The sequence below is a fragment of the Numenius arquata genome, chromosome 19 (assembly GCF_964106895.1).
Source record: "Numenius arquata chromosome 19, bNumArq3.hap1.1, whole genome shotgun sequence".
In the NCBI taxonomy this organism is placed as follows: Eukaryota; Metazoa; Chordata; class Aves; order Charadriiformes; family Scolopacidae; genus Numenius; species Numenius arquata.
Genome location: NC_133594.1, coordinates 6,777,173 through 6,805,107, shown reverse-complemented (window position 1 = coordinate 6,805,107; position 27,935 = coordinate 6,777,173). Strand labels below are relative to the sequence as shown.

Here is a 27,935-nt window from a genome sequence, read left to right as displayed (position 1 = left end):
AACCAATAGATCTTGGCACTGACACACACAGACGTTGCTTCCAAACCCTTTCAAGTGTCGTTCTTTAAAGAACGCTGGAATTACTCAGCTGAAATGCACATTTTCCAAAACTTCCAAAGGAAGCTTTTAAGTTCAAAGACACTTAAAGGACATAACTATTTTGGATGACTGATTTCTCCAAAAGCAAAGGCCATGGGCAGTTCAAGACAGACCTCAAAATTTAAGTGGATTATTTAAAAAATTACGAGATTAAGTATTGTAACCAGATTTCAGGACAAGAAGAGGTACCAAAACCTACCCTTGATGTGGAAATTACACTCAGGTATCTGGTCTGGAATTGTCTAATGTCTTTCCTTCTTATAATACAAAGGGAATACACAATCTCCTTCATGAGTCTGCTCTACTGCTTCATCCATATTTGAACTTCTTACTCTTGGGCAACACAGTATGTTGGTGTATTTCTCACAGCACAGTAGCCACATACATGAGCATTCACTGCCTTCCCCTGCCTCCCACAGCCACCAGACCAGAGAATGGTGGTCTGAGGAGGAGGCATCACTGAGAACCATTAATTCTCTGCTGCCTGAGCGTTACTCAGCCCTACTGAGCAGAGCCTCCAGTCACTGTCTCACATGACTGCTGGACTCCATTCCACCAGGTCACCACTTCCAAATAACTTAAGAACAATTAAAAACATGTGGGGTAAACATGGAGCTGCAATGAAGTCTCATAGTACTGCTTGAGAATAGGAGACCTTCCTACAGCTCAGTCAGCCCATATCACATTAAAAATACAAATAAACAAATCCCAAACCTAGCAGTTGTCCTGGGTGGCAGCATGTATGGCCTATCCGAGGGAAAATCTAACACTGCTATTCTTCAGATGGTGGTATCCACCCCCACAGCTGCACGCATGCAGACTGCGTTCCCATACAAGCACTTTTCTCCCAACAGCCTCCAGAACCCACCTGTGCTGTGAGAATGAGCTCACTGATGATGTGTGCTGCGTGTTGACACCTATCAGGAAGCCCCATGACCTGTGCGACTCTTTCAGAACTAATCCCATCATCTGTGAAGAGAGGTGGCAAAGACTAAATTAAAAGGAGAAAACATCCACCCACCAACAAAAGCTTCCTTCTAGCACCATCATTGCTAGCAGCATTTTCACATAACATAACTATCCCAAGAGCTACCTCCTCCCTCCACCTTCAGCAGTCTGAAAGAAGACAAAACCCAACCCACATTGCAGAGGGAACAACATTCAAAAGGCAACACTTTCAAATGTCAAGAAGCCATGAAAGAGACTGATATAATTTTAAGAGGACAAAGGCAGCTTTGAGAGGTGATCAGACAGCCAAGGACCCAGAGAAAGTTACTTAAAATTAATCAACTCCTGATCCCAAAGGCTTTAATGTCCTGAAGAAGAATTCTTTGACAGATACAAAAGGTTTTTTTGTTATTGTTTTGTTTATCTGCATAATTACCACTCAAGACATGACTGTTGTGACATCTAATGTTTGCAAATGAGCTGTATATAGTCTTACTCTTCAAAAAAGAGAAGGCGCACAAGGAAGCAGCACATCATATTTAAACAGGTTTCAGAAAGAGACAATGCACCTTTAAATTAGGAAAGCCTAGTTGCTGTAACCTCGGATCAGATTCCCATTAGCAATCCCAAACTGGAACACTGGTCAGAAAGTAACGGCTCTCCATCCTCTCACAAACCTGGTTTAAATTGAATCCTAACTCCAGCATCATTCTGAATCTTTTTGATCATTTCTCCATTTCTTCCTATCACAATTCCAACAGCAAACCTGGGCACAGAGACCTGATGGGAAAGGCAAAGCAGTATGAAAGCTCAGAGAACTAGACTGAATTACTCTGATTTTACAAGGAGATGCTCTTAACTATGAGGACAGGCCACGTTAGGCAGCTCCAGGCTACAGAACCATATCCCTTAAGAAAAACAAACATGTGGCTGCAAATTCCTTCCCCACTAAATGAACTCTGCACTACAAGAATGCAGCTTAAAAAGACAATTAGAAAAGTGCCATCTGGGAGTCCATGAGAACTCCTCTTCTTTGCAGCCAGACTCACTCTTCTGGCAACAGAACACAATGCATTTAAAAATAAGCTTACAGGTTACATGTGCAATTTGATGACTTCCACCCACTACCCATCCCACAGGGAGGTTAGCAGAGTACTTGTGAAGAAAACATACCTCTATGCTGCCTCCTCCCATTCTAGAACTGAAATCATTGCGTACGCCTCGGAAGTCTGCCTGATCTTTCTCTCGGATGATCTCCAGTACCATTTCCCTTGCTTGCTACATGGGGAAAGAAGTTACAGTTAGCTTAAAATGATTCTGCTTGCCATCTTGGTGTTGGGGCCTCAGCAGTGGCTAATGGTCAGGCTTCAGGCAAAGCGATCTCCATCTGCTTAACAGAAAGAGCATTCTGATTTAGAAATTCTTTTACCACAGTCAATGGAGATCTGTTCTCGATGGCATCTTCCATGCCTGACAAAACCTGCCAAGCGTGCAAGGTGGCAGTTTCTTGTGTGCAGTTGCTTCCTTCAGTCTTTCAAAAAGGCCCCTCAGTCTTTCAAAATATCTTTTGTTTTGTCTTGTTTCTAAATTAAAGGAAGGGAAGGCCCTTTCCTCCTGGACAGAACTGAAACCAATACAGTAAGGCAGAAGCTGTGGTATTGTAGCAGAGAGCATGTGTACTAAGAGCTGGAGAGCAGGTCCCAAGGAGGCAGGTGGGCAGTAGGGAGCTTACTAACACTCAGAGAAGTTAAGCCCAAGTCTGCAGCAATCCAGCAAGATGTTTTCTGGGACAAATGAATACTCTTCCTATCTACTTGCAGCCCTCAAGGCCATTTACAAGTTTGCATGTAGCCCAGCTAGTAAAAGGGTACCTTGGAAATAAGCCAACAGTAGTCACCATTAAAAAAAAGCCTGTATGTCAAACCCAAAGCCTTTGTTTCTATATATTACCAGTCAAGCTTTTGACATTTTGGTTCTATTTCCCAGTTTGAGGGCACCGATGAATCTGACTCCTTTCACATTTTTACATATTTTCCATGCCCCTGTGGTATTTTTTACAGAAGGAAACAACTCAATACATTTCAGAGATGCCAAGACAGAAATAAGGGCAATGGAGAGATTTCACAGGGATTTGATAGAGTTAAGACACACTATTGCAGCATCCAGAGAATCCCACCAAACCCAAGGATTCATCAAGCTTCTTAAGCGCTTTCTAAGCGTGCTCAACTTTTCTAAGTGCCTCAAAGATCTTCCAGCCTAAGCAGTCTCTGTGATTGCCTGGCACGATTTATGGCACGGAAGATGTGACAACAGCAGATCTTGCAAGGCAGAAGAAACCACTTGGGAAGCAGCATCCCTTAAAGTATGATCTGGTTAAAAGTAGCAAGACGGCCATTAAACTCCTTTTTGCGTGTCTATATCTCCACAATAAGTAAGAATTTTGAAAAAAACCCAACCCACATTTAAATCTAAAAGCCCACTTGCAGTAAGAGGTTTGAAAAATACAACCCAAACATGCTATCCCTGAGCAACATCAACTTGCAGCAATTTATGCTCAGGGAGATCCTATGAAACAGAGCTATTTTTATTAGAGACAGGAATGCTAAGCTAGATTTAAGTTCTTAGCAAGGTATGAAAAGCACTTGCTGAGAAGTGGAACATGCCACAGCTAAATTTTAATTCTTTAATTCAAGCATTCCCATCATGCTGTAATCTTCCAGTCTCCACCTGATCATAGGGTTTTGCTTTGAACCGCAGGTATGGACACATCTGTAGAACCCTGACACAAGGAAACTGAGGTACCAATATTAAGCAAACCCCTTGGTTTCAGGAGTTGTCATGGGATTATTATTTTTTCTAATTACCTGCGTCAATTGGCTGTCTGAGATAATGAACCTTCAACAAAACTTCCTCAAGTGTGTGGTTAAGTTAGTCACTGAGAACCCAATTGCTCAAGTAACATATAGCTATGATTTTTTGCTTCATGGACTGGAAAGCATTTCAAAGGTACTTTCTCCAAACCCTCCTCCTCAGCTCTTCTCCTACCCATGTCTAACATCTATGTGGAGTGAGAGCTCCTAGGTGATGCTGTAAAAAAGCCAACACTTGCTAGTCTGGTGTTTTAACTCGCTCTACTCAAACTTCAACCTTACAGAACAAACAAAACCAGCAGGGATCATCACATTTGCAGTCGGATTCGACTCCCACTAGACGCTCACAAACATGTTAAAGTTTAAATTTCTCCTCAGTTCTCTAGGGCAACTGCTTGCTTTTATTACATACCTGTACTTTAAATGCATCTCCAGTAATACGGAGAGGTTTATCTGCTCCGGTAGGCAACGGACCATCTTGGATCATAATCATTTTCACACCTGTTCGCTCCTGAAGAAAAAGCACAGAGCACTTTGCTAAGCAGAGTCCCTAAACCAAGGGACTATATTTTGGTTACTAAGCATCAAGTAGGTCAATTCAGCAGCTTTACAGAACGGTACTTTAGCTCTTCATGGGTACTTATAGCACAAATTCAGTAATAGTCCTAGAGCGCAATGGACTGCCAGAAAGTGTGCTACTCCTGAAGTTCTCAAATAGCTGAACCCCTTGCAAAATGAGAACCCCTCTACCTCAACGACTGATCTTTCAGCCCTTTTCCAAAATCTATAGCTGTCTGCATATGAAGTTAAGCTGTCTGCATAATTAAGTGACCAGCCTTAAAACTACTGGATGACAGAAGCCTAATCAGAGCACTCAAAACCTTTTTTACCTAAATGCTTTTCTGAAGCCCTCTATTCTTTAAAAAACTTGTACCAGATGGAGGAATAAAGAATGTCTACGAACATAGATTTATACGTAACACAACACTTAATTAGAAAGGGGTGGGATGAGAAAAAAAGGAGGACACGCCAGCTTTATCACAGAGCAGCAACAAAAGAGAAGCACAGCACTCTACAACAGCATGGCTGGCATTAAAAACGATTGCAGCAGCAGACTAGAGATAGCATTTTCTTGGCTACAAGGATCCCCTCCTAAACAGCACGCACCAAATGTTATCTAAAGCACATGAGTTTCTTTCACAGTTCTGGCAAAACTCCACTACATGGAGTTTGGCTAGGGCCAAACGGATTTCTTTTTTTTAACCCAAGATTGGATTTGAGTCCAGCTCTCCGAAGGCAGAAGAGTAGTCCCTGCTGTAGAAGGTTAGAGCATTTAAGGCTCTCCATTTCAGCACGCTCTTGTTGATCTAGAGAAGCTGCAGTGGGGAAGAGAGCCCTAAAGTAAATGCATCTTGCGCACCTGCAACTGTTTTATTGTTTCACCTCCTTTGCCGATGACTAGACCCACTTTGGATGCCGGGATCAAAATCTCCTGAATCGTACTGTTGCCATCAACATCGTTGTGAAAACCAGGTCCGTTCCGACAGCGATCTACAATCTGCCCCAGTAGCCGTTTTGCTTGTCTTTGGAAAAGAATCGAGGGAAACAACCATTAGACAACATTGTTCCACGTGACCAAGAGACCAGGAACCATCGAAATGGGAAGCGATTGGGGAGAGGAGAAGAGGTGAAAAGATGAAGGAAACCACAGTTAGCACAATGTTTGCTTTTTTTTCTTTTTTTAATCTAATGTATATTTTCCCCTATCATGATTACTTATAAGCAGTCTGATTTTTGAAAGGGGAAGAGAGAAGGAAGAGCAGCAGCATGCTCTTTGGAAGTTATGGGTAACAGTTGAACTACAGTATTTGGGGTGCTTATTTTGAATGAAGATGCTCTATGTTCTAAATTTGTCTACGCTTTTTTAAACATATATATATATACACACACACACAATATTTGGTAAAACTCAAGCTCTGTTCTTCTTGGTCAAGACAAAAACCACACAATGCTCTGATACTAGCACAGCACATTGTTTAACCACTCTCCGATCAGTCACAGGCGACTGCCTTGCTCTTCTCTGCCTGCTCTTACCAGCAGCACCAGAACACTGTTCTAACACAGCCTCTGCCCCAAGCAGTAGGTGCTGAAGCTACACCGCGAAGCGAGGCAAGGATACTGCAGCAGCAACAACCAGTGAAAGACTGGGTTCTTCTACTCCTGGTGAGAAGAGACAGACACAAAGAAGCATTTGGGAGATTAAAGATACCTTCTCTAAAATCTTTAGCATGTCAGAGGTAGCTGATAAGGCTTCCCTTCACCTTGAAGGCCCCTAATACCAACACATCTCTTTCCTGCCCTTCTCCAATAACCCTTCTCAAAGTAGGCAGAAGAAAGGCACTGGTTCCCTATTCAGCCTAAAGCAGTGTCTTTCCCTCTTTCCACTTCATCCCAAGCCATATCAGGCACCCTAGAAGGGCTGTCTTCTCTCTGGAGATTTGAAGAAACAGTATAAAGTCATCTCTCACCAACAGACATTCACCCAAGACAGCTCAGGGGGTGGTGACCTGAGGCTGCACACAGATCAGAGCACTGCTTTCCCTTAACTTTCCTCATAACACAAGGCAAAAAGTGGAATTTCTGGCAGACCACTTGTAATATTCTGGAAGAATCTTAAGAGGTTCTATTAATCTATCTTCATATTTTGCATAAAATTCTTTTAGTGACAATACAGACACTACAAAAGAAGTCTGACATCTAGATTGGTTTTCTTACTTTATTTTCTTTTTCTACAAGTAGCCTGAAAAAACAGTACAAACAACAAACTTAAGAATTTTACCACAAAAGTAAATTAAATTTCACCTAATTCCATACCCTCAACACCTTGCTCTGCTTCAGAAATTATTTTTATTTTTATTTATATTTTATTTAAAAGAGCCTTGGACATGACTACGTTTAACCGCTTATTTCTGAACCATGAAGTCTTAACTATACCTCTCTCCCATTTTCCCCCAACTGCATCTCATCAGGCATCCCAGCTTTTTAATATTTTGCTCTTGTTCTGAAATATCATTTGCTAAAGGGGGAAAAGCACTTCAATATCAGCAAGAACACATTGCCTGCCCTATAATGTGAGCTTGCCAATTATATTTATTCTGGCTCACTGCTTGCAGTATTATGGTAGAATAAGGAGATTTAAGTACCCTTAGATCTCTTAGGAATGGAAGAATGATGAGAGTCTTCTCTTTAGAGAGACAGTTTTTTGCGCCCATGTATTTTCACTATCAAATGCAACTCAAAGATTTTCAGATGGATTTTAAAAAACCCACCTACCCAAAGGCTGGGGAGAGAAAGAGCAGCTCCATATGTTAAGTGTGTTCCTGTAAGCCTGAGGATCCTGGATCCAGTTCCAGCAGGAGGTCCTCAACTGGTTTGTGAGAGTCTCAAACTCAGCTCCTGGGAAGGGGGAGGGAGGAAACACTGTCCCTAAAGTTTCTATAGGCCTAAAGAGTAGAAACCCCTGCTGGCTGGCCACGTGTCTCTACCATGCAGGGATCAGAATTCAAGACTTTGGTTCAGTCCTTTGCTTCTTGTTGGCAGCGATGCAGAGGCAAGCACACCCGTGGGCCTCATGCTGCTCTGCAACACCAACACCTCCAGACTACTCTGGAGTGGCACCGACAGGCTTTGGAGGCCTCATGCAGCCCTTCTTCAGCTGGAAGGATGGTCATCTCAATAGGAGTAGGGAAGCGAAGGGGAGAAGAGAAGTGCCCTTCAACAGCTTAGCTCGGTATCCTGAAAGCTGCAGTTAGAAAACTGCATCCTAGGTGCCCTAAGAGCAACCTTGCCCTGCGGAGGGGAATTCCATGGAAATTTCTGCAGAGGGTTCAAACTGCAACTGGAAAAAAGCCTTTGAGGTGCACAGTTTAAAGCATCAGACCAAGAGGTTCTATGCTCCAGAGACCCTCAAGTTTCTCTAGGCCAACATTTGTTGGTGTGGCTAACCAAGGAGCACCACTGACAGAGCACAGCATTAGGGAGAAGAGAGAGAAGGAGAAAGGAGAGAAACTAAATCAGAACTCACTCAATGCTCTCTGGCGTCCCGGTGAGTACACAGGGTCTCTCGGGCATCCCACCACTGTCTACAAAGGGAACAAGAAGGAAAGTTTCAATACATGGAATCAAAAAAAAATGGCAGCTGTTTCAGTAACCGTTAAGCGCTAATGGAAGTACTCCCCCTCCTGCACACAAAGCATGTTAATGAATTCAAAGACATCCAGGGTCAACATATTTTAAATGATTTGCTGGATGTCTGCATTCTTTTGAAGCTTTTCACCTTTAACTGGTGGGGACTTAGATTACATTCATCAACAGTTTCCTGTACAGCACTGTAGTACAGGCTCCCCCAAAGCAAACAGGCACTAGCACAAAGGAAACGGATGCTCCTACTTTTTTGATGCATGGCGAGTTGTACAGAGAGCTGCTGCCACTCTCCTGAAATGTCTTTTGCCAGGACTTGGAGTTGACCAGACTTATCAAGACAAACTGCCCACGCTGAGTGAAGCGGTACCACCAGGAGAAAACTCGACAGCTACAATTTCGGGTCTAGTTAAAGACAGTTCCTTGTTTCATTCCCCAAACCACCTGACAAACCTGTATTCTATGGTAGTCAGGAGGTCTCAGTCCTACAACAGCTCTCCCAAGCACATTAGCCCAGTATATCAGTTGTTAACGGTGATAACGTCATGAGCATGGCAAGACACCTGATCTAATGGACACAACATCCTTCCACATTAAAACCTGTTCATCCGCCATACAAAGAGGCTCTTACCTGGAGCAATTTGAATTTTGCAGCCAGACTCTGCCTGAATCCGTGAGATCTGCTCACCTCCCCTGCCGATTACTGAAATGAGTTCAACAAGCGTCAGAACATACCATTTTCCTGAGTAACTGCAGAGCACCTTCCCCCTTTTACTCTGCTGCAGCTATCTATAAAGGAACAGTTTGACTCCAGGATTGCAGAAGAGGCATCCACAGCATGATCAAATTTATCATAAGAGAAAAACATTAAGATACTGCTGAAAGTTATTCTACTTGCTTAGGAAAAAAAAACCCACCAAAACAAAATAAAAAGTCCTGTCTCGCACTGGAATGGAAATACACAGTATGCAAGAAATAAGGCACTAGTGTGAGTATTGATAGAAGAGGATATCTTGATCAGCCTGAACCAATTAACCAGTTATTCGTACTAAAACAGGCAAAGACTTTTGCTTTTTTTTTTTTCTTTAAAATTCATATTTTGCTACCTATTTTCAAAGGACATGCTATTTGGCTGATCTGCTCTCAGACAAAACTGCTACATCCTGAAATGCTCTATCAAACCTTAAGAGAAAACAAATCTCTCAACTCCTGGAGTCGGCACACGGTTGTTTCACAAGGAGACATACCAGGGAGGGATTATGTGCCAATCACCATTCATATCCTTCCCAGACTCCAAAAAAGAGCAAAACTGTCAAGTTAAACAGGTCTGCCTGGCTCAAGATGCTCCCCACAGAAGCATCTCTCAGCTGCAGGTTTGCCACCTTCCTGCATCTGTCGGCCCCTGAACCAGGATTAGATTTAACATGCAGATGATGCACCAACAGAGCATACAAACTCCTCTTTCACAGAACTACAGCATCCCTCGGACATCCCCCAACATGTGTGGGACCAGGACCAATCAGTGAAGGGGTCTGGCAGCAGGAGAGTGAGTGTTTCATGTTAGTTTTATAGAGTATTTAGAGTCGTGACAAAACTTCACGCACTAAGGGGTAATTACCATGGCCCGTTATTTCCCTTTTTACTCTCCACATATCAAATTGGAAGAGATACACAGCAATCTAGCAGTGGAAGAGTCTATGCAGTCACTGTAGTAACACAGCAGCAGGAGGTGCCATTGAAAGGAAGAGTAATGATCATCAAGAGGAAGAAAGAAATTAGGATCAAGCTTGAAAGAGAACAGCATCAGGAATGCAAATCTAGGAGGAATTCTCATCTGAGCAAGGCATGCTTGTTGCGTTTCCCTGCAGCAAACGTAAGAGATTTACAATTCTGTTTAACTTGCCTTGAGTCAACTCTTATTTTAACATTTAAATATTGTTTTCCTCCCTCAGCTCTCACAGTTTTGCATGCTGTAAGGAAGTAAGATGTTTCAGTGAGAGGAAACAAATTCACTTCTGACTTGTTATACACTATGCTAGGTGGGAATTTAAAGGAGAGGATCACTAAAACTCTCGGTAACTTGTACCACACAGTCTTGTTCTTATTAGTGGGACACCAAGCTTTTCCATACAGTTTGCACCTGGATTTTAAACACAGATCATCTGGTCCCCATGAAGACAGCATTAGATAAGGCTTATCCAAAGCTAGTAAGCACTAAAACTTGCAAGCACGTCAGAATAAACAGCATTCCTGCACAGAAAACACATCAAAAAAACATATCAAAAGCATCCAAGGTACTTACTAAATCCAACCATTTTATCAGGCACTTTGAACTCTTCTGTTATTACAGCCCTAAAAAAAAAAAAAAAAAAAAAAAAAAGGAAAAAAATCAAATAGTCATTAAAGAGAACAATTGGAAGACAACTATGGCCCTGTCATGGAAACCAGGCACAGCATAAGGCTTTTGCACACACAAGTAAACATGGCATCACAGTAAAAACCACTTGTTTTGGAAGGGACCTCTCGTGGTCACCTAATTTCTCCTACGCTGGATACATTTCTAGTCTACTCTCTACTATCTTCAGTGGAGCTGAAAGAATGCCTCTTTTTGGCATTCTTGCTCTAGACAGATTTAATGGAATAACGGCAACGTTTCTTTAATATTTAGCCTAAACCTTCCAAGCCACAGTCTCTCCCCTGCTACTTTTGGATATGCTCTTGCCAGGAGACACTAAGCAAAGCCAATCCTGATCTGAATGCCTCCTCCAAAATGTACAGATTTTTTTTTTTTGCCTGCCTGTCCTTATCATTTTTTTCCTTGGAATTTATAAAAGCTGTCTTCAATTATCCTTTGAAGTCTTATTATCTCAAGACTTCCATATCTATTGCTCTTTGGACTTTTTCAATGTGTCTCTGCCTCAAAACAGAGCACCCAAAGCAATTTCCTAAGACCTGACCATAGTCAAGTACAAAGGAATTACCTTTGATGGATTTTTGCTTAGCCATTTCTATCTCGTAGAAAATATGACACAATGAATATGGAATGTGCAAACTCAATATATTTAGATATGCATTATATACAATTTGTTCAGCAATCTCAAAAGCAATGAAATGCCTGCATAATAAGTCCAATGCAGGTTTTGTGGTGAGGTATATTAAAGTCTTCCCATTTTTTGCTTTAGATCAGTTAGAGAAGGTATAAAATACACATTAGACTCCATCAGTTAACCTGCAGGTAAATTACTCTCTGCTGTCCTGAGGCTCACCAGCAGAGATGCAAACCCAGTGCCGTCCATACCCACAGCAGAACAGGAAGGTTCAGAATTATAGTTTTTTAAACCCAGAAAAAACCCAGCCAAGACGTCCTATCCTGAATCATTTATTAACCACCCTGTGTTGGAGGAATGGCTGCAGAGGGACAAAGAAGCTAACCTAGCAGAAAACCAACTACCAAACCTGGAAAAGAAACCCAATTCAGGCTTTTCAGCCTAATCAGTTCCCTACATGAACATCACTCCTGGCAGAAGAGAAGTGGCAGGCAGCAGCAGAGCAGACATTGCTGCCCACCCTCCTCTGTGCTGCCCTAACGGAACATTAGCTTTAACATAACCATTAAAAACTGAAGGTTCTAACAGTCTTCATGTGTATCCCTTGCCCTCTCTTTTGAGGCCCCCAGCAAACAGCTGGTTAAGAAGGAAACACAGTACTATTAGCCCAAAGGTGAATCCAGCTTTAGAAATGTTCTCCCCTGCCTACTCAAAACAAGACAGACAACTCCTTAAGATCAGGATTCGAGAAAAACCTGAGAATTTTACTTTTGTATTAGATGCTAAGACATGCTGCATGACAAATCATACTTGCTTTAGTCTCCCAAAACCATCTTTGACAAAGGAGTCATCTCAGGTCATATGACATCAACAAAACAAACTAATAATAATAATAATAATAAAAAAGATCTACCTGCCCATTTAATACTTCCAACTTTTGTCAAAGTGCCAGTGCTTTATTTACTTTTTCTTTCTCCCCGTATCCCGGGCAGGGAAAGGGAAAGGAGAGAGAATTTATTCTTCTCAGTCCTGCAGATTTACAGGAACCAAATCCAAGTTTCACATTAACTCTTCTTTCTTCAAAACAACAAACAGCCTTAAAGCGTTAGCAGAAACCCCAGCCTGGAGAAAACCTAAGCTGACAGTTTCTCCACATTCTCAACCTCTGACTTCCTAGCACTACTACAGATGGTGGATCAATAAACAATTAGAATTGATCAATAAATAATAAAACATAACCCACTGCTTACCTTTGATGTACCAGGGCCCCTAACTGGTTACCTACTGTGGCAGAGAGAGAAAAAAGGAAAAAAATCAAAGCATTAGCACGGATAAACTAACTTCATCCCTATAGAAAAAGAGTTCTTACCATTTCATCAAAAAAGAAAGAAAAGCAAAACAGTAATTTAGGTTCAGTGGCTGAAATGAATGCGTTATGTGGTATAAAACAGGAGGGGATTTCTTGATCAACACACACCATAACCCAGTGTCCAGCTGAACACAGGATAGGGAATTGATCTGCGTCTCCCCATGCTGAGAGTCATGGGAGAAAATCCTGCCTGCCCAAATCCAAATCCCTGCAAGTAACCTCCCCTCCCCTTCCCAAATTAAACCCAAAGTAGTAAAAAAAGGGAAAAAAGAGGGGGGAAGGAGGAGGGAGAAGAGACATTTCAAGCAGACTAGTAGGTATTAAAAAACAAAAATAAAAGCTGAGCAGACTGAGAGATTCAGTCTAGGCAAAAGGCATTATTACAGAGCGCTTGTACGTACTTCTCTCTGTGTCTCTTATCTGTGCTCCATGGAGCCCACCTACACGGAGACCTGTTAAAGGAACGGGTCTGTTAAGTAACCTCGTGGCACCCAAACAGTATTTAAGAAAAAAAAAAAATCCCCACATTTTACTGAATACACACATTCCAGGCATATTTGCGATGTTAGCTAGGATCCATTTATGATTAGCAGTTATCTCCCCAGCTGACAACTCTCAAACAGATTTCTGTCCCCGTCCCCCCCCCTCAATCCCCACAGATTAGATCTTTCTTCCAAACGTTAATGGGGAAAATATCATTAGACCAACTCATGCAAAGTGGGAACACATGCCCTGCTGGGCTTCCTACTGGACTTTGCCTGCAGCAAACCAGCTAAAAACCAGACCATTTGGTCCTAACAACCAGTTGAAAGATTATATTGCATGCCTGGAGGGCACGAGTAGCGAAACAAATGAAACCCGCCAACATGTGAGCCGTGATAATAAAGATGCAGTTTCAAACTCCCTTGCAGAAACCTGCACATTCTTTGACCTGAAATAAATTGGCAATCAGCCGGCAGGTTTAGAAAGCGGATGCATCCCACACTCTCTAAATCCGGTAGAAAAATGCATGAAGTTTGTGGCCAAACACTTTACTCAAATAAAATAGACAAAGAGAGTCAATACTGTATTTCTGCTGCGTGTCGATACCTTCATAATAGTTCAGGACCAAAATATCGACAGCATATATATTTTATTACTCTCCCCAGTTCAGTGATAAGACAACTGCTGCGTTATTGACTCCGTTAGATTTGTCTTTGCATATTCTCGCCCTGAATATAAAAAGCTCTAATTTGATAACTATCAATACTGCAGTTGAAAAAGGTGGGTGATGTAATGGGGAATATTTGCTCTCGCTGATAAGCTACTACTGCAGAGCTGAGCAAATACGGCCAAACAAATTCAGGATCTCGCCATCTTGCCCCAAACTATGCTCCGAATATTTTTACTACACGCAATAGGTCTGGTGGCTATCACTTTAGTATGGGATTGCCCTCGCCATGACCAGGCCACTCGTTATCCCAAGATGCCGGGAAAAATGGTCTTAACACTACAAGGCTGTATTTAAATGCCCACTTCGCATTTCAATTCACCGTAACAGCTCTCTTAGCAGTCTCTTCCATTGCAGCCACTGCCCACAAATTATGAGACAGATACACATCCTATAATCAACTCCTGAAGTTCACACAAGGAACGGAAGAGCCTTCATTTTGTAACACAATCCTACACTTGAAAAAGACAACTTCTTCGGGGAAAACTGTACAAGCACAAGAAGTTAAACCAATCAGGGAAATAAAGCTTTAGATGTCAATGTCTCCAACCCATTCCAAGTACTATACAAACATGGCACAAACCACCCCAGGCAGATTATCAGCCTTGCTATATATTTCTTGCACAAATTAGTTAAAAAAAAAAATTAAGCTGCAGTAACTTATATGCAAGATCATTCCTTCCACGTTTCACACATAACCTCTCCAAGAGCTGAGGCAGAAGGCAGATGGAGAGAACTGGGAGTGATCTACTTGAAGTCAGTTATGATTTCTCTCTGTTTTAGGGGGGGGGGGGGGGGGGGGAAGAAATGACGTGGATCCCAGTTCCAACAACCTAAAGGTTCATTCCTTCCCCAATATGCCCATTTTCCTCCAAAAGACAGGGACTGATGGAGAGGCAGGGCTGGGGCAGACCACGCTCGCTGCAATACTGAAAGCTGATGTTCTGTTGTTCCACCATCTCCCTCTTCACACCAGGGAGGGGGCTGAACTCCGATAAGCCACGTACGTATTTCCCCCTTTTACACCTATTGAGTACAATTTAACTGTAACTGCAGTCATTTTACTGCAAATAAGGAAAAATACTGAATAAAATCAGCACAATTTCCTATTAATGGCACCTGCTGGTTGATAACTCTTCACTCTGCTTTAGGCTTCACCTTAACTGAATTCTACCTAACAGACACTCAAAACAAATGCGGATTTTTTTTCCACCCCATAAAACAGAGCAGTGCCTCCCACTAAATTAACGTGCATGATGGGAATATGCAATCTCGTCAAGAGTATCTTCATGGCTAGAATAAAATCAGAGCACTGCATCTCCTGGAGAGCAATGGAACGCAGTTGTCTTTCATACGTTTGAATCAAAATGGGATCATCATAAATTTTAGAAAGCTACAAGGAAGATATTCGTTACCCTAATTCTTCAGCATTAAATATTGCTAGGTTTTTCTTCAATTAAATGGTCAAAACCTAATAATTTTCATGTCTGCCTTCACTGTACATCTTTTTTCCCCCTCCCTTAAACTGCCTTATTTAAAAAATGGCAATCTGTAAAGTTAAAATTTTGAAGAACAGGGACATTTTGTGTATTACACTAAACCTTTTGCTGAGACCTCTAGTCTTTTGCCCTGGTCCTGCTGCTGCTACAGATGTGTCAAGGAGCACCACTACTAACTTTCATCAGCAGTAAGACAGGGATAAGATTTCCTTCTGCCCATCACTATTTTCATTGAAAACACATTGGAGCAAAAGAATAAAGTATTCTGTACAACAGAATCATGTTGTGTTTGAGCCCCTCGGCTCTACTACAATCAAGTTTTATTACACCAAAACTGGCCATCTTCATATCTGGATGCACCACAGAAGCTTGGGGAAGGCAGGAGGTGGAGAGAGTCGGGTGTGAGGCTTCTCCAAGGTCTCTCATCTTTGTTTCCACAGACTCAAAGGATGCCCCAGCCTTCAGCTGCAACACTGCTGCTTAACCCTACATGTATCGCTGGAAACTTCTTCAAAGCAGTCAAAAACAGGGCAAACAAAGGCTAATGTTCTGGCAACCAGTCTCTTTCCAGTAGACCAGATCCCCGCTTCCTTAGAACAAAAGGAAACTGCTTCTTTAAGGATTATTTAGCATTAAATAAACTTATTAAATTGTGCTGGTAATCAGAGGGACCCATTAATTAGAATGGAGGCCAGGAGCAGCTGTTGGCCATTAATAGGAGGGCTGGGATCTATCCTCAGCAAGATGCCACCAGGTCCCTCCACAGCTCAGACCAACCCCATCTCTAGTTCTCACCTTCACTGAGAAACATTAACCACTGCAAGTGGCCATATAAATGCTGACTATGACTTCCCACGAGCAGTACAAATAAACCTGATCTCCTCCCTGCACTATAGCTATTTGCAGCATTACTTTAAAGTTGTTTCCAGAAAGGGGAAATAAAGAAGCCAGGGAAAAGAGAAATAATCAGTCTCCATCTGAAACCAATAGGCCAGGTCACCAGGGCCAATCCCAGCAGCTCTTCGTTTTCAGATGAGGGTTATGTTAAGGGAAGCGCAAAAGGCACTCAGACATTCTGGTTTCCAATACTACAACAAATCTATTTTTCCTGGAAATGCTCTAAAAGCAGCTGAATTTGTTTTGACCAGCGCACCATCACCCTGTCTTAAGACCACTTCCTAAGCTGACATCAATCAGCCACACCAGCAGCTGTTTACAAAAATGGACAGGCAGAATTAGATTTCCCTGAAAGACAGACATTTTTCTTGTCACCTTAAATACTTCCTCTGGACCCAATTTTTTCAGGAGCATTAGGAACTGAAGTAATTTTCTAACAGCTACACAGGGATGAGGAAACAGCGAGACCTGCATCCAGCCATGAACACGCAGTATACAGAGGTAAACAATTTAAAGATTTACCACCAGATTTGTTTCTAAGCTATCCAGAGTAGCATAGTGCATCCAAACCCCCGCACTATAAAATTTCTAGACTATGCATAACAACATAAATATTCACTTCTTGACAACAATGCCTCCAAACTGTGGTTCACAGGCAAGCAGAAAATGGCTAAGAGTACGGGCATGCAATCCTGACATCCCTTGTTTGCAGCTAACCGAGAAATAAAAGATTACCCAAATGGGAAGTGCTTTCCTAATTTAAAGGGAATTGCCACCTTCCAGATGCTTAAAGCTAAAGCTGCATTATAGACTTTTAACATCATGGCAGCAAGAGCAGGTAGCCTAAGACTAAGGTATGGATCATTCCACAAACAAATACAGAGCAAGAAGCACTGGCAGCTTCAGGAGTCCCTTTGCCAGGCTCCAGTTAGAGAGCAGCGCAGGAGGATTCCGTGGTTAGGTGGGGAACTCATCACACAGCTGAATTTCAGTACAGGACCTACTAATGCCATTAGAAATAAAACCCAAGACGACCAAAGCTGAAAGAAGCGATACAACCCTTGCTCCCATGCTGACAATTCCTGTTTCTTTGCAAAATTCCTTTAAGAAGTATTACTTCCATAATTTCTCCCCTAAGATCTCCCAGATCAGATTTTTGGGAAAGGAATTAGGCAGTTATAAAGCCCTGCGGCTACTTTAAAAACAATTATAGACAAGGCCCAGTGGCAAACTACAGGGTGAGCAAACACCCGCAGGTCCTTACATCAGCAGAACCACTGCCAACAGAGGAACCAGAGCACAGCCACTCTGGAATGGTACCTGCTCCATGGAGTTATCTGTCACAACACAAGAAACCAGCAGTAACGCACATTTATAGCCCAGACTGCAACTGTATTGACATGGTTTGTGTCAACACAAACAAAGCTCAGCAAGTACTAGGGCTCACCAGTAAAAGTTTAAGTACAAAGTCTAACTTGTGCTGTCATTAAGCGCTATGACCATTTCACACGTTAAAAGTTCGTAAAAAAAACCAAACCCATTTTGTCATGAGGTCAGATTTCTCAGTTCAGTCTGATGAATCAATGAAAGAAACTGGCGAGGCTAATGTTATGAATGACTAGTTCCTAGAAGGCTATTTTTATTCTTTTTCACATATAGCCACTCATCTAAGCTATTCAGACACAGCTCAAAGTTGTTGGGCATTCAACACTGAGCAGCCTGCTTAGCACCTGAGCACCTTCCTGTACAGAAACCAGCACATACCAGTAATACCAGGCCTCTGGCTTCTCATGAACATAGTGATGCTCCAGTCTGAGATACAAGGCACAGGGGCTCACCCAGATAAACCCATTCTTTCCTAAAAGATCAAACCAAAGGAGCAGCAACCTCTTGCTCAAATAGAGCCAGAGAACAAAGTGGGCTGTGGCATGTGCTCAGAAAACAGTAATGTTAGCAACCCAGAGGCTCCACATGAAAGCAACTTCTTCTCCCTGTCCTCCAGCATGTTTTTTCAGAATGAGAAGCAGACCTGCAGTATTTTCAGCCTTCGTATCAGACCAAAAAAAAATTATTTTCAAAACGAAGTGCTAGGCAGAAATTTTGCTTACTTCCTCAGTACTCCTGAACCTATCTGTGGGGGACAGAATCACCCTGCAGGGCTACCTGTGTCAGTAAAAACACTAGAGGAAATAGGAAAAGGAAGACATAGCCACATTTGTTTTTTATAACCAACCACAGGAAAAGGTGAGCTCTTTGTATCTATACAGCAGCAGATAACACAGTTTAAACACTTCTTGTAACAGTGCATATCATTAGATTTGTAAAAAAGAAAACACCTGTTCTAACATTTTTGTTGTTCCTGCCAAAGATAAGAAACCAATAACATATAACATAAAATTGTAACACAATATTAACTCATTACAGTTACCAGTAAATAATTCTTTGGCTGTGGCCAACGTTAAATACTTCAGAGATTTAAGAATTCTCAAAGAATAATTATGGAAAAAGCAAAGCCTAATATGTGACGTTCCCTTCCAGCTTGCATCAACTTACAGCAATACCTTTCCTCCTTGAAATTCATGCACAAAGCAATCGGAACTCTTAACAGCAGCTCAACTACTGTGCTGTGATCATGCTACCCATGGAAAGGAGCCCATATATTACTGTCCCTATACACTGCCTTCTCTCAGAAAACAGGGATTGTGAGGGAAGAACAGCTTTACTATGTATGCCTGGTACTCTATACACGGGTTCCAGCACAGTTCCAGTAAGCACGTCCTCCTCTTTCCCCCCTGCCCCAACTAGCATAGAACAAAATTTAAATCAAGATAATTTCTTTGCTAATTCCCAGAGTTCATGAACTAAGAAAGAATTGCTTCACATTAAGAATACTAATGCCTAGGAGCCCTGTGCTATCTATAGGTAAGACTAAACAGTACAAGGTATCTTTTATGAAATTTCTATACCCAGAAAGATGGATTGATTTCTGTCCTTAAAGTAGACAACTGCCTCCATAGATAAATTTCAGGAGCTGCATCCACAAGATTGACTAATCACACAGCCAGCTTACCTCCGTCATCCAGGGGCCGTTTCTGCACTCCATAACCGTAGACAGATGGGTCCACAAGTGTTGTAGAATTATTCAAGTGAGGAATATCTCCAATTTTAGCAGCAATCTATAAAACCAGGGGATATAAGCATGATTAGCATACCTGAAGTTTCAGCCACCACAGCCAAACACTCTTTCTTCCAATAAAGCATTTGCCCCAGTCTCTCAGCTATTTACTATGTAGGTGGCTTTGTAACAGTTCAAAGACATCAGTGCTTCATTTGTAAAGTAAACAATTTTCTGCTTGCTTTTAATATTTGTTTAATTAAGAACACATTTACCCAGTTCCTCTTCCTGATCATAAGTAGGTATTTACTCCCTGGAACATTATATTCAGGTTTGTTCACTCAAACAAGCTGACAAGCTAAATCTTGCAGAGAGAAGAGTTGAAACTAGCTCACCAACTTTGTCCCGGCGAGGCTGCCACCACCATAACCACGTAGGAGGACACACGCTTCCTCCTGCGCCCGTGCATAGCCAGATACATAGAAATGCACACTCGCACAGCAGTGGGGGAGCAGAGGGAGAAGAATGTGAAAATACACAGCACAAGGACAGGTTTGGGAACTCCTCATCAAAGAGACGGGATCACCCTGCGTTTACTGTATGAAGGATAAGCCAGTGGGCAAACTGCTAGCCCAGGTTTCCATTTTCATTTTCTGCAGCCATCAATACAGCACAAACACGACTAACGCTGCCTGTGCCTCTGCTTCCACCCCGTACAGGGGGTAAGAGCCATTCTCTGCCAAGCCAGGATACAAGGAGGATGTTTACAGGAATGAGGAGACAGTCAAGTATCACAGTATAAGGACTAAGGTTACCAAATAAACCAGGTGAGAGACCGACCTAAACAGCACTTAATAAGTGAAAAGTTAAGCTCGTCTCTAATGACATTTGGGAGACATCTGTACAGAGAGATGCTGAGAGAAGCGAGCTCTTTCCTCTGCTCTCCAAGCGAACTGATGCAAGCCCACTCTAGGAACATGCAGGTGCATTAGTTCTGCACCCCAGTTAATACCCCCCTCAGGGACAGGCACACTGCAGTCTCACAGCACCCCTCGCCTACATAAAGTACTTTGCTACAATAAGTAAGCGCAGAATAAAGTAGTTACAGAACAAATATAAAGCACAGAGTATTCTACAGCATTTGCTTCCTTTTCCAGCAAAAAGAAAACTATTGAATAGGATCTTTACTAAGAGTCTGATCTCATTCTATTATAACTGGGATTTCACCAGAGAATAAGCAACAAGAACAGATAAAAGAGCATTTTACACAGATCTGTTTTAAATGAAGACAAGGGCAAATGACAAACAGAACTAAAGATGTTTCTAAAATTTGAGTTTTACTGCAACAGAAAGACATCTACAGTAACTCTGGTTGTTGACACTATCGGCTGCCGCAGTGGAATAAACAACTGCCCAAGATTCACAACCACAGGGTACTGAAAAAAAAAGCTATTTGAAATAATCTTGAAAGATTGAGGGCACTGCTTTTAGAAAGAGAATTGAACACATTCTCTTCAATGCCTTGCATGAAAAGAGCTCCAAGTTTTGACCATTTTCTTCTCATAGCCCATTCCCTCCTGTCCTCTTTCAGAAAGTCAACAACTTTGTTGTGTCAGAAATGCCAGGAGCCAGGAATAAAAATCTTCCTGCGGGACTAGCACAGCGATCATGTAGTGAAGCTTTTTTGACACACACCTTGTGTATCAACATCTCCAAAACCTAATAGGGCCACAGAAAGCTGATTCTGAAAGCCTTAACAGACTACCCCAGGGCCACTCCACACTAGGGAGTGCCAGGTGATGCCTTGATTTTTCTGTTGAAAACTGTACTATATCTATGGTTCCAGCCCTTTGCCCACATCCCTTACGCCTGGGATGCAGAGGATTTTAATGAAGGTACAAAGAGCACAGAGATTTCCTGACTACTTCAATGCTGAAAAATAAATGTAAGTTTATTTTATAACAATCTCTTAACAGCTTTCACATCATAACTTACAAATGTATGCCAAAAGGAACCGTATCAGGTATAACATACTCTGGCACGTTTTGGAACATTTGATTTTGACATGCCCTTCGTGAACCCTCCTTCTCTAAGTAGTTATTTACTTGAAAAAAAAAAATCTCTAAGTTGTGGAAACTGCTAGCTGATAGTTTGGAGCTGAAATCACACACCATACGATCAAGGGAAAGAAAAAAAGTAGTCTGTGGATAGCAGAAGGTGGCCTGCAAAAGGAAGCTACTATGAAGCACAAAGGTGTGCATGAACAGATCACCAGCAGCACTAAGGCTGTCCCTTCCCAAAGCAGGAGAAGTTCTGCAAACCCCTATTCGTGCTCAGCACACCATTATCGCCCTGGCACACAACTCTCCAAGTAAAGAGCAAAATAAGAAAGTCAAAGCAATTTTTACATTATCAGCTTTTGGGAAATTTTCTTTTTTTTTTTTTTTTTCTTTCCCCTCTATTTAAACTTGCACCCTTATCTCTAAAGCCTCCCAGCTGCCACCGGATTACACACAGACAACACACCACCTCACTACAGCAGGAAAAAATACTCTGCAAAATTAAGAGTTGAGCTTTTAAAGTAGATGCAGCAGTTAAAACACATTTTAACTTCTGATATTAAAACTTAAAATGGGAACCTCAGTTTTTACCATAGGTTCAGCAGGGAGATAAGCACAAAAGTTAGAACACAGCAAAAGTAAGCAGACTGAGCCCTTATCTGACTAAATGACCTTGAGTAATGTACTGCTAGCCAGTGCTTTTGTCCCGCTGTATGTCAGTCTTCATTTTTTTTTTTCCTTTTTCTGAACCCAACACATCTATTTTAATAAGCCCTGAAATACACAGGAGAAAAGCACCCCTACCCCAGAACTGTTTCTGCATCTAATTTCCCCCAAATAAAGCTCTCCAACAAACACTTTAAAGGACACAGCACAAACCTGAGCTACAAATTGCAATGGTAAAGCCAAGAAAACCAAACAAAATAACCCACAAAGTTGTATTTTCCTATACATTGCACTTCTGTCCTCCTGTACCTTTAACACCCTTTAAAAATGGTGTAATACCAAAACACTTTTAAATATGAAGCTTCTCTGCTGGACACAGCAGGACTCAAACACCAAGATCTGCAGAATTCAGCTTTCAAGAGCAAGAGCCTAGCGTCTGGGAAGAATCTCTCCGTGCTGTCCTGCAAAAGAACAGCAACCAATAAAATCACCAATTCTAGGTATTAGCAGGACATAAAACAATAAGGCACTGTCACTTGAACTCTCAAGACAGTTCTAGTGCTTCTGCTACTCTTCCCAGTCGTCAAGCAGAACACTCAAGTTTGCATGACGGCTATTTCTCCAAAGCTCTGTAGGAATCTGCGACACCATCAACAACCATTTATGTTTCATGTCACAGGTGATTTTCCTAAATACTACAGTAATCGCAAAGTCCTAAATCTATTTGAGGATGATCTGAAAAAGTACTCTGCAAGGGGACAGAGAAATGTAAGTCTTAAGACCCCTCCATCCCTCTAGAAATTATAAGTTAGAACCTGATAATAGAAAGGGATTTTAAACATACAGTGTGTTGACTCTTAGTAAGTCTTAGGATATTCCTCCACTTTCAAGGTACCCAAGATGGCACACTACAGGCTTGTCCAGCCACAGCCTTTCCTCTTCATAGCATTCCCAGAAATTCAGATTCAGACAGTACGTATGGCAGGTTACAAGAACAGCAGCACATGTATGAAGGAGGACCCAGTAAGTGCTGCAAACACATTTGTTGTATTGGAAGTGAGACTTCCCAGGAGAACAGGAGAGGGTAAGAACCAAGCAAGACACTGTTTTGTCAATACAAACAGGACTCAAGGACAGTCTGACAGAAATCCATTTTTGTCCAAAGTACAGGCAGCTCTGCTTATTTTCTGATCCCTTTACTCAGAAGGGGAGCAAACATCCTTTCTCTCTCTCTCTCTGCTCCCCAAATGCCACAGAAGAAAAGCCACGCTGCCTAGGAGCAGCTGGATAGATCAGCTACCACCTATGATCCATTAACTAATCCACTCGCTTGAGGTGTGATGCAGAAGATGCAGGAAGGACCATCTCAAAGACCCAGCATTCATTTGAAAAAGTAATTTTTCAAACTTCACAAATATTTAAGAGGCCACAAAAAACCCCCAAGCAAGTCCAGCACAAACACTGAAAGCAACATACGACTCATTTCTTTCAAAGGCATTCCAGGTTTCTTACTCTTATGTCATCTCACACACCAGTGACTCTGAGGAATGCAGTTACTGTCATTGATAGGGAAAGTCTTCCCTGTCCTGAATTATTTAGTTATTAATAACTAAGCACTGTATTCCACAGCCCGATTTTAGTTTTATGGTTCTCACGAGAACTGAATTTAGTAAATTTGATTACTAAACTTTGAAAGAGTTCAAATGTTAAGCTGGAGATGCCATACCAACCCACGAAGCAAGAACTACAACTGAATTTCTTTCCTGTGCTCGCTCCCTCCCTCCCTCAAAGCAAAAGTAATATTCAGAAAAGGCTACAGCATTGGCCAGAAGTAGTATGAAAGCTGACATCTACGTACCACATCAGCACAGTTCAGGCAAACACAACATTAACTCAGTGAATGCTCTGCCATCACCTCCAGACAAGCTGGTGTAACGGCCTTTACATCCCACCTGACTCTCAGCCAGGAAGTTCCATCACAGATCACTTGGGTGGCAAGGCAAATATCCATCCACTGAGCAATGAAACCATCTTCAGTCACATTTGGCAACAAGTCACCAGTGACAATTTGGTCCTGCCATTCTGTGCAGGAGAAGACTACCTACTCCCTTACAAAACCGCTACAGAACTCGGTTAAATCAAGTACTTTTGCAGGGGGGGAAGATATTTTAGCACTTGCCAACAATTCTTTTCATCCCACAAATACTGATGAAAAAAAATAAAATCACATTCAACAGGCAGCGTACAACTCACTGCACAAAAATGTAGGCCATTGCGCTGCCACGAACATGTGCAAAGCCCACATTTCCCAACACACTTGTTTCCAGCGTGAAAGATAACAGGAAGGGTTCGACGCTGCAGCGCCTGACCTGAAGTCGGCAGCTTGGAAGGTTTTGAAATCTTCCGCTTCAGACTCAAGTCGTGGGCTCATGGAAACCCAACACATTCTTTCAAGTATAATGAACTTAAGAACAGCAAAATCAGAGTGAGCACAGCTAGGATTATTTAATATTCCATCTCCTTCACATGTGGGTTTGGAGTCCTCACAGATTCACACTACAAATACGATGATGGCACCCACACAGCACCGATTCAATTTTCAAGTTAGTGTTATGTTTTAGCCTAATACTGTCCAAAAAAATCCCACTTTCACATTTAACCTGCTTCTGATCAGATCAGTGGTACATGGGGTGGCACTTGCAACATACAAAATAGTTTCAACAAGCTGCAACTGACCAGCAAGTTATTATTTTCTTTTACATAAACGGGTTATTTAAAGATTATTCAACTGCCAGCAGGCAGTAATATTACCAGATATTCAACAAGATGTTTTTGCAATGAGAGGCCTTTGGTAACAGATGACTGGGTCAAGACAAACACAGCTGCAAGACCTCTCAATTTAACTGCATCACATAGATAACCCATGGCTAACAGCAAAGCTTTCAGACATCACATACCACCAAGGCCACAGCGCTTTGTTAGCCACTGAAAAAAGTGATGCATGGCCTCATCCTGGAGGCAGTTAACACAACTGGCCTACTGCAATACTTCATGCTGAGAAAGAAATCAACAACCGAAGAGTAGCTCGTGATCTCCTCTGGGAAGGTGCAGGGTGTTCATCTAGAACAGCGAGCGCCTCTCTACGGGTCGCTGAAGACCGCACAGAACACGGACTTGCTGCCATACTGATTCACGAGTCAGACGCGAGCAATGGTAAGCCATTTAAGTTCCATTAGAGCAATTCCTTGAAAGGTCTTAGGGTCCACCTTAGTTTCTTCAGAAGTTTCTCAGTGAAATGAGAAAAAACGAGTCTGGGCAACAGAAGGAGATTTCTCCCACCTGGCCTGTAACATCGGAAAGAATAAAGTCAGGGTCTTTAAGTGCCAGTGGGGCTGTGGTCCTGGTATTTGGCTGTATCACACCTTGTTAAGGTGCAGTTACTAAGCACGAGTGAAGTGCAACCTGCTCAGAGATGGAATAAACACCTGTGATGGACACAGAACAAGAGATGTGATGAACAGTCACAAAATCTGCACTGTGAGCGGCAGCTCCTTGTTTCTGGAGCTACTTTCGACAAACTGAGAAGCACACAAATATTTAGAATATTCTGTACCAAAGAGAAAGGTGTTGATTCCTGCAGGTCTGGTCGCTTACACTGGAAGTTTCCATTTCAGTGCTGCATAAGCTCAGAGATTCCTTTGGGGAGCACTTCACTCCCCCCTCCCTCCCAGGAGTGAATGCAAAGCTCCCCCTCTGCCAGGGTGTCTATTGATTAGCCTACTGCACAAGTAAGGTTTAAAAAACAAATTAACATTAAGCTCACACCCACCCATTGCAAAGTGCAGGAGGACAGCTTCGCCGACGACAGTTCCCGCAGGCTGCAGACCGCCTCCCTCCCCACAGAGCAGCGTTTTTTGCCGTGTCACAAGCCCCGGCCGCGACCCGCGCTGGAGGAGCCCGTCAGAAAGCCCGGCCGCCGCCGCCCCCCCGCCTGTCCCTCCACCCGGCGCCGTTACTCCTGGCGGGGGACAGCCCCGGGGCTCCCGAGAGAGTTCGCCGGCTCCAGCCTCCGGGAGAGGGGCAGCGGGGCCGCGGCCCTGCCCCCTCAGGGCGGCTCCGCGCCCCGCCTCAGCCCCGCGGCCTAGCGGCGCCCCGCGGCCTCCTCCCGCCCCCGGCCCGCCAGCCGGCGCCTACCTGCCGGACCCGGTGCAGAGCGTCCACGAACCCTTCGGACTTGATCCCCACGGGCGCTGCGCTCTGCCCCTGCGCCAGCTCCGCCATGACACGCGCCCCGCGCCCGCCCGCCGCCGCGCCGTCCCGCCGCTCCGCCCGGGGACCCGCACCCGGAAAGGGAAAGAGCCCCCCGCTTCCGCCGGAAGTGGGGACGGGAGGGGCGGGGGCGCCGCGGCGGGGCGGGGCCGGGGAGGGAGTGGGGGGGCTCGCGCCGTACGTCACGGCCGCTCACGTGCCGGAGGGAGGGAGGGAGGGGCGGGGCTGGGGCTGGCCCCGCCCCACGGGACCCCCCCGGCGGGCGAGGGGCGGTGGGGCGACAGGCATGGGACGGCGGGGACACCGAGCCTGTCCCTGCCAACCATAGCCTGTGCCACCCCCTGCCACCCTGTCCTGCCTGTGCCACCCTGTCCTGCCTGTGCCACCCCCTGCCTGTGCCATCCCCCTGCTGCCCTGTCCCCGCTCCTGCTCCTGCCATCCTGTCCTGCCTGTGCCACCCCCTGCCAGCCTGTCCCTGCTCCTGCCAGCTCCTGCCTGTGCCATCCCCTGCCACCCTGTCCTGCCTGTGCCATCCCGTGTCTGTGCCATCCCCTGCCATCCCGTCCCTGCCTCTGCCATCTCCTGCCTCTGCCACCCACTGCCACCCTGTCCTGCCTGTGCCACCCCCTGCCAGCCCATGCCATCCCTGCTGCCGTGGTGGCTGCAGAGGTGTCCCACCAGCAACCACCATGGATATGGAACCACCCTCTGTGGAAACACATCATCCCACAGCACCCGTTGCCCACCTATTTTCATGCATGTGTGTGAGGACCATGTTTCTGACCATGCTGCTGTGGGACAGACGCTGCCATGGTGGCGGTGACACATTGCACGAGGCTGTGGGGGTGGTGAGACCCTGGCCCAGGTTGCCCAGGGAAGCTGTGGCTGCCCCATCCTTGGAGGGGTTCAAGGCCAGGCTGGACGGGGCTTTGAGCAACCTGGTCTGGTGGGAGGGGTTCCTGCCCAGGGCAGGGGGGTTGGAACTGGAGGATCTTTCCCTTCCAACCCAAACCATTCTTTGGTTCTATGATTCCTGGATGTGGCGTTCTGGTGCATTCTGGAGAGCTCTGCCCGGCTCCACCAGGAACTGGAACTCTGGAAAGTGCCTGGGCACCCCCTTGTCCTCTGGGCTGGAGCCCCCAGCTCTGATCCAGCCCTCAGTCCCGGCCCTCCCACCACAGCAGTGCATCAGGAGGCTCTGGGATGATGCAAGGACCAGTTCATCAAGGAACCATGCAAAGAACATGCAAAGCTTATTCCTCGAGCAGGGCGCTACTGCAGGGCCCCTGCTCTGCCCTTGTGGCCTGGGACCTGGGTGATGGCGGTGCTTTTTGGGGATGTCCCAGGAGAGCTGCCACCCAATCTGCTGCCCGGGTACAGACCCCCTCATGCAGGGGTGCACGCCTGCTATGGGGTTGGGTGTTCATGTGTCCTCCAGGATACAAGAGCAGTGCCTTGCTGTGGGATGGTGGCACGGCTTACGGCACTGAGGGGCCACAAGGGACAGCGGGCATCCCAGCTACCAGTTGGGTCGTGTCCAGCAAAAAGGTGGGGGTGAGTGGTGGGATCCCAGGTCTGGTGATCGTTTTCCCCAGCCCGGCAGCGTGGGGGGCCTTGACCTAACCCCCCACAGATGCACCTGCAGGAATGAGAGACGTTCTCTCCCAAACTGCAGCCCACCGCCAG

At 44.1% G+C, this 27,935-nt stretch overlaps 1 protein-coding gene across 2 annotated transcripts in view; it reads right to left on the bottom strand.

Annotated features, from left to right (window-relative positions):
* FUBP3 (far upstream element binding protein 3) overlaps positions 1-26,326 on the bottom strand; it is a 40,526-nt gene extending 14,200 nt beyond the window's left edge. The window contains exons 1-12 of one of the 2 annotated variants that reach the window (XM_074161319.1): positions 26,175-26,326; positions 19,210-19,315; positions 12,935-12,985; positions 12,415-12,448; positions 10,420-10,469; positions 8,749-8,820; positions 8,002-8,059; positions 5,338-5,500; positions 4,330-4,428; positions 2,221-2,325; positions 1,725-1,827; positions 968-1,068 (exon numbers count right to left, since the gene is read on the bottom strand). In XM_074161319.1, coding sequence (XP_074017420.1) covers positions 968-1,068; positions 1,725-1,827; positions 2,221-2,325; positions 4,330-4,428; positions 5,338-5,500; positions 8,002-8,059; positions 8,749-8,820; positions 10,420-10,469; positions 12,415-12,448; positions 12,935-12,985; positions 19,210-19,315; positions 26,175-26,261 — 1,029 coding nt within the window. In that variant the 5' untranslated portion in view covers positions 26,262-26,326. The remainder of the gene's footprint in view (positions 1-967; positions 1,069-1,724; positions 1,828-2,220; positions 2,326-4,329; positions 4,429-5,337; positions 5,501-8,001; positions 8,060-8,748; positions 8,821-10,419; positions 10,470-12,414; positions 12,449-12,934; positions 12,986-19,209; positions 19,316-26,174) is intronic. The other variant, XM_074161318.1, reaches the window with a different exon arrangement.
* Positions 26,327-27,935: the final 1,609 nt, after the last annotated feature.